Source organism: Micropterus dolomieu, linkage group LG23 (assembly GCF_021292245.1).
Source record: "Micropterus dolomieu isolate WLL.071019.BEF.003 ecotype Adirondacks linkage group LG23, ASM2129224v1, whole genome shotgun sequence".
NCBI classification, from domain to species: domain Eukaryota; kingdom Metazoa; phylum Chordata; class Actinopteri; order Centrarchiformes; family Centrarchidae; genus Micropterus; species Micropterus dolomieu.
Window position 1 is genome coordinate 32,276,148 of NC_060172.1, and position 18,541 is coordinate 32,294,688.

At 44.1% G+C, this 18,541-nt stretch overlaps 2 protein-coding genes across 9 annotated transcripts in view; both read right to left on the reverse strand.

Moving 5' to 3' along the window:
• Window positions 1-855: 855 nt before the first annotated feature.
• h3f3c (H3 histone, family 3C) lies at window positions 856-4,459 on the reverse strand. The gene is made up of 4 exons (XM_046039782.1): window positions 4,337-4,459; window positions 3,082-3,225; window positions 2,407-2,560; window positions 856-2,277 (listed from the first exon to the last, which is right to left on the reverse strand). The coding sequence occupies exons 2-4, from the start codon at window positions 3,207-3,209 to the stop codon at window positions 2,149-2,151; spliced, it is 411 nt and encodes a 136-aa protein (XP_045895738.1). The 5' UTR covers window positions 3,210-3,225; window positions 4,337-4,459; the 3' UTR covers window positions 856-2,148.
• Window positions 4,460-8,940: 4,481 nt separating this feature from the next.
• arhgap32b (Rho GTPase activating protein 32b) overlaps window positions 8,941-18,541 on the reverse strand; it is a 229,049-nt gene continuing 219,448 nt past the window's right edge. For all 8 annotated transcript variants that reach the window (XM_046039714.1, XM_046039713.1, XM_046039709.1 and 5 more), the window contains 7 exons: window positions 17,889-18,034; window positions 17,585-17,786; window positions 15,721-15,866; window positions 15,524-15,598; window positions 14,552-15,373; window positions 13,594-14,258; window positions 8,941-12,694 (listed from right to left, as the gene is read on the reverse strand). In XM_046039714.1, the coding sequence (XP_045895670.1) occupies window positions 10,427-12,694; window positions 13,594-14,258; window positions 14,552-15,373; window positions 15,524-15,598; window positions 15,721-15,866; window positions 17,585-17,786; window positions 17,889-18,034 (4,324 nt within the window). In that variant the 3' untranslated portion in view covers window positions 8,941-10,426. The remainder of the gene's footprint in view (window positions 12,695-13,593; window positions 14,259-14,551; window positions 15,374-15,523; window positions 15,599-15,720; window positions 15,867-17,584; window positions 17,787-17,888; window positions 18,035-18,541) is intronic.

Genomic DNA, 18,541 nt, shown 5'->3' on the forward strand with positions numbered 1-18,541 from the left:
CCCATACAAACACTAAAAGCCAGCGCTCGGTTGCAAACGTTACCGACCACAAACCAGGCCAGACATCTTGGTGTAGTCATGGACTCAGACCTATTTTAGCATCTGTATTAAGACAATTACAAGATCAGCCTTCTATCACCATAACAATATATCAGTATTCAAAGACTTAACATCTCAGCAGGATTTAGAAAGTGATCTTCAGTAGGATGGACTACTGGAACACGGTCTTTACAGGACTCTGTAAAAAAGTCCTCACAAGAGAGTGGATCACGTCACTCCACCTCTCAGATCTGTACTCTGGCTTCTTGTGTCAAAGAATTTTAAAACAGTGCTGCTGGTTTCTGAAGCACTGAATGTGTTTAGAGCAAACATACACTTCTGCTCTGAAGGGCCCAGACCTCTCAGGTGGTCTGAGACAGGTCTGCTTACTGTCCCCAGAGTCAAAACTAAACACGGAGAAGCCGCATTCAGTTTTTCTGCACCATATATCTGGAAGGAACTCCCAGAAAACTGCAGGTCTGCTCCAACTCTCAGTTGTTCTAAACCAGGGCTCAAGTCTTTTCTGTTTGCTTGGGATTATTTATTCAAACCCTGACTGCACTGAGGCTGCATTGTCATTTTTATTCAACTGTTTGTTATTCTAATTTAATCTGTTTAGTTTCCATTTTATGTTATCTTAATGTTTTTCTGTCTTGTGTAAAGCACTTTGAATTGCCTTGTTAAACAGTGTTATAACAAATAAACTTGCCTTGCTTACTCTGCAGTTACCCAGTCTTACTTTTAGACCGCCACTGCAGCATATCAGGGCCTCAGTGAAACACTGTAGAGCAAATCAATCACACCAACTAGATTCGATTTGTTTTAACACCTATTTATTACCACCATAATATGAGAAATTTGGAAAATACAAAGATCAGCTTATTTATACGTCTGAAAATCTCAAGGAATAAGAAAAATATAAAAGAAAACAAATATGAGGTTATATTGTGTATCACAAATTTTGAGAAAGGGACAGATTATATGTTCAGATCTACAGAGTGCAGGAGACACAGAGCCTAAACATGCAGAGCTTTCACTATAATGTCAATTCATACTGTAGTGACAAGTCTAAAGCCTATCTGTGGAGATAAAGAAAGAGAGAGAGAAGCATCATGTGTGATGACTGATCCACAGCGAACAACTGAATAGACGAGGAGGTGGTAAACCATCGCCCCCGTGTGGCTGCCGTTAGAATAGAAGTTGCCTTGGAAAACAGAGAAGCCCTTCCTGATTTTCTATAGCGAATCAGATCACTGTGAAAGAAACTGAAAACCATGTTGACAATATTATTTGCTTTTTCTGATTTTGATGATTTTGGAAGCAGTAAACACAAGAGATGCTTGTGGATGAATTATATGCATAAAAAAAAAAAAAAAAATTAGACACCATTTCCACAACGATAATCAATATTCTTAAGTAAACAAAAGATTCTTATTTGTTGAGTACAAGTGGTTTGAAAGATCAGAGCTCACACATCCACACAAACAGACCATCAAACCGCCATCCCCTCCCAGCGCAGATTAGAGGTGAAGGAGGTGGTTTGAAAAGGTACAGTGAGCCAACTGGCTGCAGCTGGGGGAGTTGGTCTGGGCGGGAGGGGAGGAGGGTGTTCAGAGGGGGCAGAGGCCTCAGGACTAGTTTTAATAGCACCCTGCTGTGGAAGTTGCAGCTCCCCTTAAGCAGACTAGCCCCTCGACCACGTCCCTCTGCTTCAGCTCTGTTTGCCACACTAACCACGCCCGCTGGCCTCCCACACCTGGAGGAACCCAGGTGAGCTCAACGGTGGGCTTCATGTTTTGAGGCACAACCCAAACCCTCATGTTTGAGTATGTGTGCACATGCGTGTCTGATCTGCAAAACCTTTTACATGCACGAAAAAGGTACCCTAAAAACATTTGGTAAAGACAAAAAACCTATGAGAGACCAGACTTCAACATATTTCTATCTCTTCATAATCAGGATTACTCTAAAGTCTACTGAGAAGCTGGGCAGGCTCGGGAGGGAGGGTGACAGGAATGGGTGGAGGTGGACGGGTGGGGTAGAATGAAGGAGCAAGGGCAGGTCCAGGTGAAGAAATACAGGACAGAGGAGCAACGCTAGGGAGGCCGTCTAAGCACGCTCTCCGCGGATGCGACGGGCCAGCTGGATGTCTTTGGGCATGATGGTGACACGCTTGGCATGGATGGCGCACAGGTTAGTGTCCTCGAACAGACCCACCAGGTACGCCTCACTGGCCTCCTGCAGGGAGAGGGAGGGACAGCACATGTTAGCAGGACAAGTGTGTCAGCTTGGAAGTCATACTGATGGAGCTTTACTGATATCACTGATCATTTGCACACACACACACACACACACACACACACACACCTGCAGGGCTCCAATGGCGGCGCTCTGGAAACGCAGGTCGGTCTTGAAGTCCTGAGCGATCTCCCTCACCAGCCGCTGGAAGGGCAGCTTACGGATCAGCAGCTCAGTGGACTTCTGGTACCTACGGATCTCTCTCAAAGCCACGGTGCCAGGCCTGAAACACACAACCAAGCTCTAGCTCAACACACCTTTTCAATGTTGAGATTGTAGCAGGTTTATTTAGCTAAACAGGATTAATCCACTGAAGAAATAACTGGCTCCATGTGGCACTTAGGGTTGTCACTAAAAACATGCCTGCTGTTGCTTTGCTGCATATGAAACCCTCAAACTAAAAGGAATTTTATCTGTTCAGTGTTTTATTTGACTGGAGGCCCAACATGCAACCTAAGACTTGGACAGGAGGATGTGTATGAAGACAGGTTTTCATGCTGCCAATGTACAAGTGTGTCACTTTGTGGAAGCAAACAGTTTTAGTAAATAAATGTATCAAAACATAAAGGTGAATTCAAGATTTACATCAAAGTGGAACGCTGTGTGTAACATACCACCACAACATCCATCTTACAGATGTTTTCGACTCCCTTTTATAGCTCGCGAAATCAGTTAAGATGATTGTCAAATCCCCATCTCATCTTGTTAAAGGTGATTTCACGGCTGTGGGAATCTTGGTGTTACCTGTAACGATGGGGCTTCTTGACGCCACCGGTAGAGGGGGCGCTCTTGCGGGCAGCCTTGGTGGCCAGCTGCTTGCGAGGAGCCTTTCCTCCAGTGGACTTACGTGCAGTCTGCTTGGTACGAGCCATTACGACGATGTATCACCTGAAGGGAATATCGAAAACTTAACGGCATACTTTGCGTTGTTCCAGCCTTTTCTCTCTGGCCTTAAGGTGCTTTAGAGCAGCTCTTTTGTACAATGTTATTGTTGTAATAAACTAATCACTGTTCAGCACTTCAGGTATTTCTACTCAGTTCACTGGGGAATTTCATTATCAGTGACCTATCAGTCAAAATGTATAACACAACAATAACTTTTTGGAAAATATTTCGCCTTAATGGGAATGCTTATATATTTGGAGCCCTGGAACAGTACAAGATTATCAGACAATCAAAAGACTAGAACTGATACCATCAATTATAATACTGTCAGTTAAAAATTCTAAAGTTGTTGATGATGTTGCTTGGTGTTTATTATCCCTATTTACCCACATATCTGTGGAAGGGAAAGTAAAAGTATCATTTTCTTTTTAAAAGTTTCCTTCGCTCAACATGATAAGTCTCAGAGGTTCAGGGATTCTGGCCCGCCCGGGAAAACTTTTCCTCGGGTTTGGCAGCAGCACAGAGAGTGCCGAGCCAATCCAGACGCGGTGGACTCCCGAACCCACCAATCACACTGCCGAACAGGTAATCATTCTCAAATCCACCAATCAGCCGTGTCTGTGTCGTATTTTAAGACCAATGGTGTCTTACTCCGCAGGGTTTTAGGGCGGGACGGACAGCGTTAACCCCGCCTCATACTGCAGGATTATGGCCGCAGATCCAAATGAACCAACAGATACACAAGGCAGTGCGCGGGACGTAAACTTTAACATTTTTACTCAAAAGCAAACAACGCGCGCACACAAGACTATCAACAAATCATAGGGGATAAGTGTAGCCATCAAATAAGCATCATGGCGTGGGAAGGGATGGTATATTTGAGCGAGACGGCGAGGTAGAAATCGCCTATGAAAGTGGAGCAGATATTTCGGCAGAGGAAGTACTGAGCCGTTTTTCTCTCTGCCTGGGCATCGGGGCAGCTGCTTTTTCTCCTCTCTACGGCGTCGAAATAACACGCCATTTCTGCACCAAAACAACTTTATCTGTCTCATTTTCTTGACAAGATGGTGAATATTATCTGTGTTTAAACAAGTAAGACAAAAATGTAACTTACCGGGGGTGAATTTACCGCTTTTTCTTCGCACGGATACAAGTGTGTTGTGGTTGTCTGGCAGTGTCAGATATTTACTATCTCTCACACAATGGAAGCAGAGAGAGCAGGAGCAAAATGGCGGCCGTGTCAATCATCTGTCTCCCACAATGCAACTGGCAACGTTTGTAAACATTGTAACTTCGTTTCCTCCACTGTAACTTTTTGCTCCCAACGTTGTTGGTTTTGAATCAAATACCGTAATAATAAAAAAAAGTAACGCCTAATAATATGTAATTATTTAATGTGAACATGCATGTAACATTTTTTGGGACTATTTACGATTTCTCCTCCCAACATATTCTAAGCAATACAAATATACAAATTACAGACCAAGAAAGGGAACAAAAAAATAATATTGAAAAACCAGGCAGCAGATATGAGCACATGCTCCAGAAAATAAGAGAAAAGAATCAGGAGCAAGGCAAACATTGATAGGATTATCAAGAGCCAAAACAAGAGACAATGACTTGGCTATACAATATATATTGACCAGTGGTGCAAAATAAATGAGTAGCCTATATTTTATTCAAGTACTTAAGCCTACTTAAGTACAATTGAGGTACTCGTAGGCCTACTTAAATTGAGTAATTCCATTTTATGCTACTTTATACTTTAGGCTACTACGTTTAGGTCCCAATTTCAAAAAAGTGCTCGCACACACAAAGTTCTTCTTGTTGTCTTCCCACTCCACTGTTCTTTTTAGTTACCTTGCGGATTCAGATTATTAGAACAAAACACAATCAAGTAAATTATGATGTACAATTATATATTTTAAAAATGAAATATAATCTATAACAGACGGTTTAAATTTGTCCCACCATTACCTGAAATGTATGAATGAAATGTACATTAATACATTAACAGTTAGAATTCAAAAAAATGTTCTGAAATGGACCATTTACTTTTGGTACTTTAAGTTTTTTGATGCTAATACTCTTGAATGCATGACTTTTACTTCTAGTGAATGTAGTGGGTGTGTGTACACTGTGGTTTTGCTACTTTTACTTGAACACTGGAAGAACATGTCAGTTTAATTTTTCAATAACCTTTAATGATTTTGACTTCTTGCAGTCAGTGTTCAGGGGTATTCAAATCCAAATTGGTAAAAGTACCTGTACTGCAATGTAAAATACTTCATAACAAATAACTTTCTAAAAGTTAATGTAGCCTACAGAAGTATTATCAGAAAAAAAGTATTAAAGTAAAAATACTCACTATGTAACCAAAATGGCGTCTGTCAGTGTTACATTGTTATATAGTAAACTGCTGGATTGTTATTACTGATGAATTAACACGTAAGCAGCTTTTTCTTGGTGGCTGCTGGCTGTGGTGGAGCTAATCTTACCTTTCTTCACACTGTGCCAGTGCTAAAGTGGTTTGAATCCTAAAGTTATATAAAGAATAGTTTACTTGTTTACCATTTTAGGATTGTTATACTTTAGATTGTCTGCTGTGTATCAGACTAAGTTTAATAAAACAACCCTGTTGTAATATGAGCATTAAATTGATCTTGAACCTTAAAGGACCACTTTGTGTGATAATTTCACATCTGAGTGCAGTAAATGACATGTGGAGTTGCCCAAGGCTCCACTCTCAGGCCTCTTCTGTTCAACGTGCAGATTTATGACGACATCACCAGGCGACTATGGTCCCATACAAACACTAAAAGCCAGCGCTCGGTTGCAAACGTTACCGACCACAAACCAGGCCAGACATCTTGGTGTAGTCATGGACTCAGACCTATTTTAGCATCTGTATTAAGACAATTACAAGATCAGCCTTCTATCACCATAACAATATATCAGTATTCAAAGACTTAACATCTCAGCAGGATTTAGAAAGTGATCTTCAGTAGGATGGACTACTGGAACACGGTCTTTACAGGACTCTGTAAAAAAGTCCTCACAAGAGAGTGGATCACGTCACTCCACCTCTCAGATCTGTACTCTGGCTTCTTGTGTCAAAGAATTTTAAAACAGTGCTGCTGGTTTCTGAAGCACTGAATGTGTTTAGAGCAAACATACACTTCTGCTCTGAAGGGCCCAGACCTCTCAGGTGGTCTGAGACAGGTCTGCTTACTGTCCCCAGAGTCAAAACTAAACACGGAGAAGCCGCATTCAGTTTTTCTGCACCATATATCTGGAAGGAACTCCCAGAAAACTGCAGGTCTGCTCCAACTCTCAGTTGTTCTAAACCAGGGCTCAAGTCTTTTCTGTTTGCTTGGGATTATTTATTCAAACCCTGACTGCACCGAGGCTGCATTGTCATTTTTATTCAACTGTTTGTTATTCTAATTTAATCTGTTTAGTTTCCATTTTATGTTATCTTAATGTTTTTCTGTCTTGTGTAAAGCACTTTGAATTGCCTTGTTAAACAGTGTTATAACAAATAAACTTGCCTTGCTTACTCTGCAGTTACCCAGTCTTACTTTTAGACCGCCACTGCAGCATATCGGGTTTGACGAACGATGCACTTTACTGCCAGAAATTCCCACAGAAACAATGCAAGGATCTATCTCAAAGAAAGAATATGTATATTCGTGTGATACTTTTAAAATGTTGTATTTTTCCTATTATAGCAAAATACGTGAATGTGCTCAAATCTATTTCTATGGATCCCAATTTGTTGTTTAAAAGCAGCGTTCAGTGTCTATTGTCATGCAGATATCTTAGAATAATAATAGATTAGTGATAAAGATCAAATGAACAAATTATTCGTATAGACAACAAAAAAATTAAAGGTTATGCAAGAGTATAGAAATAAAAACCAACATTTTTAATATTGCTACACCATTACTGGAATTGTAGCCTAGATGTATCATTCAATATCAGAAGTCCTGACATTTATCAAGTGGACTGGAGTTTTATCTCCCTGATCACCTTACTGGCCATGATATGACACAAGAGGGAAAGTAAGCCATTAGGTTGCAAGGCCTGAGTCCAGGCCTGCTTTGAAAAGCCACGTTCAAGGGCTCTTGTGATAGCAGCATCATTTCTACATATATTCATGTGGATGACATTTAGCGTACAAGTTATTATCAGTCATTCTGACATGAAGCTCATGCCAAACCCCACACTGATGCTGAAAAACGACTTTACCATTCATAACCCGCCTTCACGTTTTGATGGAGCAGTCAAATCATGTCCCTCTAGCCGCCTCATTTTAAACAGTCCTGGTTTAGCATCTCTTTTTCAAAAGAAAGATATCGTCATCACATCACAGCACCAGAGCAGAGTTAGGATTCAAACTGTAGGATGCCAGGTGTACAGACATGTCGGGATTCGTTCAGTTCTGCTTCAGCAGCAGGCAACAGACACGTCCATTTTAAAATCTGGACAAATCTATAAAAATACATGTCAGAAATGAAAAGTAAACTTAAGCAATCTTATCCCAAAGGTGTGTTCTTCACTCTACAAAGGGTGGGTAACTCGTCACAAGTAGCCTAATGCCATTTAGTAAAAAAACAAAAAAAAGCCTATTTTGCCACCACAACGGTAGGCTAACTTTTCCCGTTCCTTTTAAAAACTGCTACTTATACTCTTGAATATTTTTTGGGCAAATAATCTACTTTTAACTTGGCTTGCCATTCATGCTTTGATACAGCTAGTCTGTTATCTACTCTGCATTTACCCATATGAGCCGTCATCCAAGCTGGCGCGATTACGCAGGACGCACGTGCCTGCCAGATATAATGAGCTGGGCAGGTGCAACCATTCCAAAATCAGCCAAATACCTCTGCAATGTAAGGTCTTCTTGTTCTACTAATGTAACTCAGATCCAGTACCTGCACGCGGGGCCAGTGTCTGTGTTGGAAAGCAGCCTCCAGAAATACTTTTAACTTTCCCTTAATGGCGTATTTAGTCTCCGCAGAACAAATACAGGCTACACATCTCAGTCAGATGATCACCGGATTGATTCTGATATAGGCTATTAACAGAATCATCTCGCGCAGAGCATGGCTTTCTGTTGATGGAAACGATTTCTTTTTTCTAAATCGTGTTGGTTGCTATTTGTTTTACAGCGATGCCTGATGATGAATTCATTAAACAGAAGTCGCCAGTGAAACCGATCTTGGCTTTCACTCTGTAGGCTACCAGTTGTTGTTTAGATAAACATTTTTTTCATATCTACCCATAAAATCATGTTATTTATTTTGTTAGTGGGTGACTTTATACTTTTTTGTCAGATGCGGGATGTAAAGTTTTCATCATTGACTTTGTTTGTGATTTTTTTTTTTTTTTTTTTATTCTGCTTCCCTTGCTTCTGGTCCTTGTGAACATGAATTATTTATTTCCACAAGTCTTACACACTGAATGTCAGACTATATCCTCGAACCTGTGGGTACATGAAGTTACACAGCTCTTCCATCTCTCAGCACCTTCAACAGGATGTCAATCAAAAAGATTACTCACCAAAACACACTGCACCTTGAAGTCCAACAAAGGTGCTGAATGCATTTCCTTCCTCATAAAGCATTTGCAAAGCCAATTTCCTTCCGAGGACTTGTCGGACTGAACCGGGCAGTGGTGGGTTAGTAAGATCACGCACAAATTAAAAGACATGGATTATAACTATTCCTGAACAGTTTTATTTATTTCATATCTAACTTTAGATACCTCTAGGTTGAGACAAGAGTGTTTTCACATTCAAGTACACAGTGCCTTACTTCAATGGCCCATCTGAAAAGAGGCTTTAGATAAGGCAAGAGGAGCAAAACCTGCAAGCGATATAGAAGTCAAACAGGTACAGAGTACAACCTGGATTTAGACATATTGAAACATATTGTAATCCATACATTATGGTAAACCAAAAGGGTATGTAGTATAAATACCAGATGAATGTACTATACATCGATTTCCAGCCTGAAAAGAAATGGCCCCAGATATAATTAGAAAAAAAAAACAAAAAAAAAAACATTTCCCTCTGTTCCCCATTGTTTTAAATTCAGTACCAATGAGACGCTGAACTGTCATGAATCATCCCAAGTGAACTTAAATCTAGAGATATCACAATGTTTGTGCATTATGACAACGGACTTGACAATGACAGTAAACAAAATATGGTCTGTAGGAACAAAATGTAAGGCTCATCACCAAGTTGCTTTTCCCACAAAGCAGCTGCAACATGTTCTTCCCCACGTTGTTTGAGAGAAATGCTTTTCAGTTAGTCCAGTTCATGAAAGTACCGTGATAGTGGAAAAAAAGAAGGAAATAAAAATAAACATTTACACATCTCCTTACACATCTAAAAAGGTACAACGGGCATCCATCTCCCCCTCTTTATCCCGTATGTGCAACAACTGCGCCAAGTCGTTTGGTCCCTCTTCCAATGAAGAACAAACAAGTACCCAAACATTCCATTAGAAGTCATTGAAATCTGTTTATAGCAATGTTCCATAAAATGGCACAGTCACAAAGAAAATAACACAATGATAACTACCATATTAACTGAAAGTAACCCATTGCAGCTCCTTATCAAAGACAAACAGATGCACCATACCACCTACATGTGTACATATTAGCAGAGGGAAGGTGTGACGACCTACATGTATCCTCCTTCAATAATTTGTGCTGCAACATCCGGAAAGAACGCAATGGATAGTGAAGTACACAGAACTGTTCTGTAAGACATAGAGAGTGCATGCATTTCTAAAATGCAAACCATAATCCCAGTTGATGCTCATACCCAGCGCCACACCTAAAACAAAAACACAAAATACAACAAAAAAATCCCTTTTTACTAGTAATTCTAATATATATATTTTACATTTTTGTGGTTCCTGTTAAGTACCTTACATCTTTCATATCATGTACATTTATGAACGGCTACTGTCGCAGTCAATCACAGTAATATGACCTCTTGGACAATAATTTCAGGTACATTCAGGACTTTCTGTAAAAAGTCTTAAATTTTCTTTACAATTCATTAAAAATACAGAGGAGCAAAAATATTGGTGATACATCAGTCCACTGTCCTGCAGAGGCTGCTCAACCATAGCTCAACAAAGTCTTTCTTCTACACAGCTAAAGATAATTCCCCCCCTCCTGTGCTTCATTCTGTATGTATCTCTGTCTCTGGCCTCTGCATGGCCAGGTCAGTCTGGAGAAAGGCTCCCTGGCCCAGTGCTGTGGAGTACGCTCTGTTGCTTTGGCTCACTGTGAATCCAGGGGCGGGATAGGAGCTGGAGCCTCCACGTGGGGCCTGAGGCTGAGGTACTGGGTGGTAATCTTCCAAGTTATCATAGTGGGACTGCGTGGTTTTAGTGCTGTGTTTCTGATATGAGTAGTCTCTGTCCAGTTCAGGTTTGCCCTGGCTGTAGTGCTGCTGCTGCTGCTGCTGCTGCTGCTCTCGGAAGCTGTGTGATCGCTCCGGTTTGGAGCGGGCAAGTTGTTCTCTGGGGGCTGTGGCCTGGTCGTCCGTACTGTGGTAGCCGCTTGGTGTTTTCGCTTTACTCTGGTGGGGGTCAGAATCAGGACACTCGTAACGTGGTTGAAAGTTCTTCTTGTTGGTATACTCCGGCTGCCAGTGTTTAGACCTGCTGCTGTCTCCACCCAGCTTCTCGTCTCCAGTCTCGTACTTGGCCTCGTGTCGGCCGCTCTCCTGCTGATGGGAGAGACTGTGGCCCAGAGAAGCTGGGAGCGAGTGAGAGGACGGGCATTTCTTGGAACTGCTTGGCTTGGCGAGCCCGTCTGACTTGTCGCCCGCTGCGCTACCCTGGACATGCTTGTCAGTCTCCATGTACATGAGGACGTCAGGGTCTGACACCATATGTCTGGGGAGGTAGCGCCCATCTTTACTCTCGGCTGCAACCAGCACAGCTTTACCTGGGTCAGATTTACTGCGCAGGTGCAGGGTTTCATACCCTGATATATCGGATGGTATAAAAAAGCCGACATTGTCATACTGAGAAAGGACAGGGCCTTTAATCTTCTGTCTGGCCCTGCTCTCCCTGCGGATGGAGTGCATGCGGAGCCTTTCTGACTCCTCGGGGTCCCAAGCGAGGTAAGCAGCAGCTTCCTTGGTCCCATGACTGGGGGGCATGTCCCGGCTCACAAAGCTGTGCTCCTTCCCAGGTGGGAGAACATGGCGAGCGAGGTAGTGGTACCCAGCCCCCTTTCCACCCGGTCGGCCAGCAACGGCTCCAGGATCTCGGCTGCCATAGGAGTGGATGTGCCGGACACGAATGGTGCCGTAAGGGTCAATGTCATAGAAAGGCGCCTCCAAAGGGCTTGAACCGGAGTATGGACTGTAGCGATACTGAACCCGTCCATTCTCAAAGTAAGGCTGCAGCTGGGTGACGTGGTAGTCGGCCTGTGAGGACTGCTGCGGGGGCTGCTGGTAGGCTTTGCACTGATACATGGGCCGGTGGTAAAAGAATATATCATCATCTGGAGGAACTTCAGTCCTTTGGATGGGCACTGAGCGGATAGTAGAAGGAACATGAAGGGAGTGCACTCTGCGGATGGTGGGATAGCCGTGGGTTCTGTCATGGCTATAACCCGGATGCCCTGGCCCCGGAGACACGTACACACTGCGAGGGTTTCCTCTGGACTTTATAGAGTGGTGGTAGGACCTGGGGCCTAAAGTGCTATATCTGTTGTCTACACGGGCGCTGTAAGGTATCTGAGGCTCAGATTTAGACACAAAGGAGAGATGTGGGGGGACGCTGTCTGGCCGGTAGTGGTGTGGCATGGACTGCGGGCCCAGAGGAACAGGCCTCTGGTGGTAGTATGCAGATCCTGGAGGCTCAATTAAGAGTGGCTCTCCTTTAGCATGGTACAGGTAGGCTGGCTGGTGCGTGGAAGATTTACGAGGAGAAAGAGGATGGTGAGGCAGAGCATCCTCCAGAGGGCCTGGGCCAGGTCCCTCACCCAGGATATGGTAGGAGGCTTCACTTTGGCTGAGTGCTGCTGTCGCCAGTTTGCTCTCTATGGTGCGGACTGGAGGGGCTGGGGGTGTGGTTGTGTAAGAGTCTTGGTACTTTGCAGACTCTGTGCAGGGCTGTACTGGCTTTATGGCCTCCCAAGGCTTCTCATGAGGCTCGGCAGAGGTGGGGGCCACTCGTGCGCTGGCCTTCGAGACGGGCTGAGCTTGGGTTTTGGGTTGGGGTTGGACCTGTGTCTGAGACGGTGTCTGAGACTGTGGCGGTGGATGAGACTGTGGCGGTGGATGAGACTGTGGATGAGGCTGTGTTGGTGGAGTTTGGGTTTGATGCTGAGGCAGTGAGACAGCCTGCCTTTTGGGCTTTCGGATTTTAGGAGGTGGCTGTTCTGATGGTTTTGGAAGGATTGGGGGCGGTGCAGTCTCCTCTGGTTTGACCTGAGACAAAACACAACAAAACAGTCCTTTATATAGTGAGGAAAGTTTACAAAAAACAAGGTGACCGCTGCTGCAGTGGGACAAGAGGTTATTATACCTCAAAACACCACATCTAACCCCTCACACACCTCAGCTGTCACCAGTGTGGTTACTGGGCAGTTCCACTGCAGCAGCATGCCATACATTCTTAATGTCTGTTTAAGTTTTTGTTTCTTGGTTACTCTTTTTCCTACTAGTGGGTCCTTGTGTTGTAGGCGTATTTTGGCTTCTGTTGGCTTTAAAATAAAAGAAAGCCGTGAATATTAAGAAGCTCTGAAGATTAAAACCTGCAGTGCTGAACTTTTGTCTCCCCCTCCTGACAGTGAGAGTAATTACACAACACTGTGGACGTGCTTCTGACGTACAGGCTCGCTATGGTGGCTACGACAACCGTTTCACCACAGACACCAGATTTAAAATACAGAGAGATTTACCTGGCTTACCTGGTTGTATTAACTTGTTTGGCGAATGCTTGAAGGTAACGGACGTTAATTTAGCTAGAAACAGGAGACACTTGGCATAAAGACTGGCAGGAGGATTTATTTTTTCACCTTTGGACACAGCCAAGGTAGCCATTTCCCCCCGTCTTCAGTCTTTGTGCTCAGCTGGCTGGCTGCAGCTTCATGTTTAAATGGACAGAGAGGAGAGTCGTACCGATCTTATCATCTAACTCTCAGCAAGAGAGCATAAAAGGTGTATTTCTCAAAATGTTGGACTCTTCCTTTAAGGCTAATTATTCCCTCATGTTATACTGCATATAAATTATTAATACGTTTGGATGATGCTGATTGCAACTCACACATAACCCAAATACAGGTCATATTAGTACCAATCAACATATGAAACTGATATGACCCTACCTCAGGAACAGGCTGTGGTGAGACTCCAGTGTCTTTGTAGCTGCCGCTGGGGGTGGTGGCTGGAGTGGTACTAGATGAGCTGGTATGGACTGGGACCTGTCCCGTGACAGGCTGCTGCCTTTCTGGACTTTTCCTGGTTGGAGAAGTCAGGCTAGTTGAACTGGGGAGTGGGACACACTTGTAAAGAGGATTATCTGGTGGGGTGGAGTCCATTTCTGGCTGTGGTACAGGTGGAGTTGTAGAGGACTTGGCACTGTCTGATGGCTTGGTAATGGTGCTGGTTAACTCTAGCGGCTGCTGCTTGACTGTAGGACTGGAATTGGGGGGATAAGATAAGCCTGGGGTGACAGTCGGAGCGGTGCTGTTTGATGGCTGGGGACTTCCCCTCCCTGCTACTTCTTCCTCTGAAGTATGGCAATGTGGGACCAGTGGATGTGGCGAGTCCTGGAAGGTGGAGGTGTCCTGTGGCTGTAGTGGGGACACCGGTGTGGGGTGCTCAGAGGACTGGGACTGAATGGAGACCTGCTGGGCAGACTCAGCGAGGGCTAGGGCCAACATGCGGGCAGCATTTTTAGGAGGGGGAGGGGGAGGAGGGGCAGTAGAGGGAGCTGTAGAGCTGAGGGAACGAGGGGTAAGGTCCTTTGAAGAGTCCGGAGCTACGACTCCTAGCAGGGACACAAAAATACAGGGGATCTATAGTTGAAGAATGAAAAAAGCAAAAGAGCAGCAGCAGGCAGGCTGGTTTTAAGGTGCTTCAAGAGTGGGAGAGAGGGGAAAAGTTATGCCTGATGCTCAAGCATGATATAAAAAGATTTATTAAAAGATGAAATCCATGCAAACTGGAGGAAACTAAAGCTAGAAAAAAAAAGCATTCTTATAAATAATGGCATGATTTACAACCTTATTTTAATCTACGTAACAGTGACAAGTCAGAAACGTGCATAAAACAGCTTCCTACCTTGGTGCTCTTGGCTGCTGGCAGCGGGCGCCTGCTGTACACCGTCCTGTCCCTTCAGCTCTCTACTGTCCACACTGTCAAAGGCTGCCAGCTTAGAGTGGAGCTCCATTTGGAAAGCTTCACTGAGCGATGGCTCTGCTGCCCTCAGCAGCATACTGCCCATCAGGGGAGGAGAATCCTTGGCTACTGAAGGAGGAGATAATGGCTGTGGAGAGACAGCCTGTCCCGCTGTATTCTTGTCAGGCATCTCTGTAGGGAAAAGCTCTGAAGTGGAAAATGCTGTCAAACTAGCGGTCTTCCCACATTTAATAGGCGACACCGCCTGTGTGGGTTTATCAGTGTAAGAATAGGAAGTGGTCAGTTTCTTGCTTTGCACCTTCTCTCCAGCAGCCTGGCTGAAGTCTGTGGACAACAGGCTGCCCAGGAAGGTGGCGGAGATGAAGTCAGAGCCGTTGGTCTTGCCACAGAAGTTGCCGGGGCTCCTCTTTATTGTGGAGCTCTCTGCCCCAGCTGGTGAGTCATCTACGGGGAAGGCATAGGAGGTGTCGGGGAGACTGCACTGGAAAGACATGGGGTCAAAGTCCAAGGAGGCCATGCCAATGTCTGGCGGGCTGAGGTCCACATCTTCACCTGCTGAGCGGGGAGGTGAGATGAGGGCAGGCACACAGATGGGTCCGTCGTCGCCGTCGCTGTCCTCTGTGGCGTCCAGGTTATCGTAAGAGTTGCAGTGCTGCCGGCTGTCCAGCAGGTCGCCATTAAAGGAGGCTGACAGGGCATCGCTGCTGGAGCGCGGCCGCCGAGGACGGTACACCTTGGACTCTCCTGAAGGAGGGAAACATAATCAGAAGCAATTTATTTTAAAAAGGCCCTACGTTTAACAGGAGGATACACTGTAGAAAGAGCTTTTGAAATATAAGATGGGCAGCACTGACTATGCTGAAACAAAGTGAACGGGAAGACACAAATGATTACCTTCAACATTGTGCAGGGAGCTCAGTGATTCTTCACTTTTGGCGGATCGTAATGTTGCTGTGTCTCCTCTGCCTCCTGAAACACGATGATTAAAAAGGTATCAGCATTCAGCCTTGTTTAGTCAAATAATATCTTCTCATTGCAATTGTAAGGCGACTGAAAAATGGACTCATTCTAGCTGTGGAGCAAGGACTCACCAGCGAGGGCCATGGCCTTTAGTTCATTGGGCTCACTGGGGTTCCGGTGCAGCTTGCGCTTGGACATGGAGGAAGACTTGCCTAGGTTGAAGAAAGAACGCCAACTGCCCACAGGAGACTTCTTGGATTTAATGGGAGGCCTCTTCCTGTGTTTATAAAATGGTGGTGGACAAGCAGACATGGAATAGTTACTTTCTGTAGAAATCTTAATGACAGGTCCTGAGTCAACTTGTGACATTGGGTGCTTCTCAAGTCTCTTATTTGTCGTTTCTTTGCTCCTTGCTTGAACAGGTTGTTCCGCTCCACCATCTTGCAGACCATCCCAAAGCTCTTATTTGCGCTCCGAGGAGTGAGGATCGGTGACGAGTGATGTGACTTTGAAATAAAATGTATGCAGTAGTGTTAAAGGATATCAGAAGAGGAAATAAACAGAAAGCCTAAAACTGAGCGTCGACTTTGAAATGAGTTACATCATCTCAATTTCCCTGAATCATTTAGCCTAATAAATCCAAAGACACCATGGATCATTTTCTGGGTTATTCAATAACGAATTCACAATCAGTAAATAATAAATCAATAAATATAAATGCAGATAATATGAGCATTGTGCCAACAGAAATGATCCTGTGCCTCTGTGCCTCTCTACAGCTGTTAGAGTGACTGACAGCCGTCATCAGAAACGGACGTCGCTTCACGTGACGCTTCGGAGGAAAGAATGTCTCATATGTCCTCGTTCCTTCTCTCCTGGCTTGATTTCCATGTTTCTCTCCATGCATCCCCGGTGGGCGGGACTAAGACGCAAGTGAGGGAAACGTGAATGCAATTAAGCAGAGGTGGGACCAAGTCATCGTTTTACAAGTCCGAGTCAAGTCTCAAATCTTAGCACTCAAGTCCCAAGTCGAGTCCCAAGTCCAGACCGATCATGACTGGCAAGTCCGAGTCAAGTCTCAGGTCAAGGACCAACAAGTCCGAGTCAAGTCCAAATCTTCAACTTTGAGTTTCGAGTCCTAAACAAGTCATAATGCGCTCTTCACCAAATGTAAAACCATTTCAAAAGTTTTTATAAGTTAAAAATACAAAAAATGTATTGAATGAAGCATTAGCCTGTACAGAAAGAAGGCAGAGGTGCAGTTTCACACAACAAATGTTTTTCATGAATTAAATTAAATGTTCATGTTCATTATTTAACAGGATTACCCATTGCCTTAAGAAACATTAAACTATTGAAATGTAATACTTTCTTTTTAAAAACTATTATATATGCATTACTCAAAAATCCCATATAGCCCATGAAATAAGAAACAATATTCCAACATTATTAACTTTAAGTAGCATCTAGTGCACAAGAGGACGACAGCCCTTGTTCCCTCTTGCTGGAGGAAGCCACACACTCCAGTCTAATTGAGCACCGCGCTATGTTGATGTGCTGCGCCGTTTTTTATATCATCATTTATATTCGGGCATGTGAAGTGTCAAGTCAGCTCGAGTCAAAAGGCTCAAGTCCAAGTGAAGTCACCAGTCATTGGTGTTCAAGTCAAAGTCGGGTCGCAAGTCTTCTTTGATTTTGTCAAGTCGAGTCTAAAGTCATCATTTTTGTGACTCGAGTCCACACCTCTAAGAAGAGACTTTTCTTCAGAGACTTGATAAGCACCCATTGTCAGCCTGGATCAGGAAGGAAATGGCTCTGCCTGCAGTCTTACCAGCAGAGGGAGACACACTCTAGCATTTAAAGTCCAGTGGCATTAAAATGCATCTTTCTCTACAAAATCATGTCTCTGTCTGTATGTCTAAATTTAGATTGTATATTAATTGGTCTTTTGAAGATGTAGTCATCAAAGGATAAAAGGAAGAAGAGTTAACAAACCTCTCGGTGGGAAACTCGATGACAGTGTGGAACTTGCCCTGCAGGGCAGCCGGACCTTCGCCCACCTCGATGTACTTGCTGTCTTCAGTGACTGGAGAGTTGATCTGAGCCTGGGTCCTGGCCTGGGCCTCCTCCAGAGTCAGCAGTTTAGTAGAGGGTGATGAAACCAGCAGGGATTTGGGCCGCGACAATGAGTTGTGACCTGGTGATGTGGAAGAGTGTTTATTGCTCAAACAGAAGCAGCAGTGGGTGGTGGAAGGAATAATTTAAGCAGAGGTCTCATCAAACTGATGCCTGTACGTACCTGCTCCCTCTCGTATCAGTGAGCTGAGTTTACTGCTGAAGAGAACATCCACATGGTTGAGGATGAACTCCACCACCACCGACTGGATTCGGACTTCCATGAAGGCCGCTGTGCCGCTGAAGCAGGCGGATTCAATCTGTTTTGACCTGAGGCAAGCATGGACAAACAACAACAAAGGGAAGAATTACATTTGCAAAGTCCACCTGATTTTGTTGAAGTGGTTAAATTTAAAGTTACATCATTTGTGTAAAAGGATTTTGAGATGCGTTGATCAGCACCCTCCCACATACAGCTGCTTAAATCCTTCCATTCAGGCAGAATGACTCATTCAGAGCAGGAGACACGGTACTTCCTGCTGCACAGAGCCCATTATCTGGGCTGATTCAGGTCTGAGAAATCGTTAATGTGAATAGTAAAAGAAAACCCGCATAAGATTAACTACATATTAGGGATGGGTATCGCTACTAGATACCTTTAAGGTATCGACCGAAATAGCCCAGTATCAAGTAGTACTCCAGTCAAACGAGCACTGCATTCGAAATGAATCACTCAAATAACAGGGACAGCCAATCAAGACAGCTTTTAGATTATGATTTACAGTGTATTCACTGCAAGGAAATCCATGTATACAAAGAACATTCTATGGAGCAGGA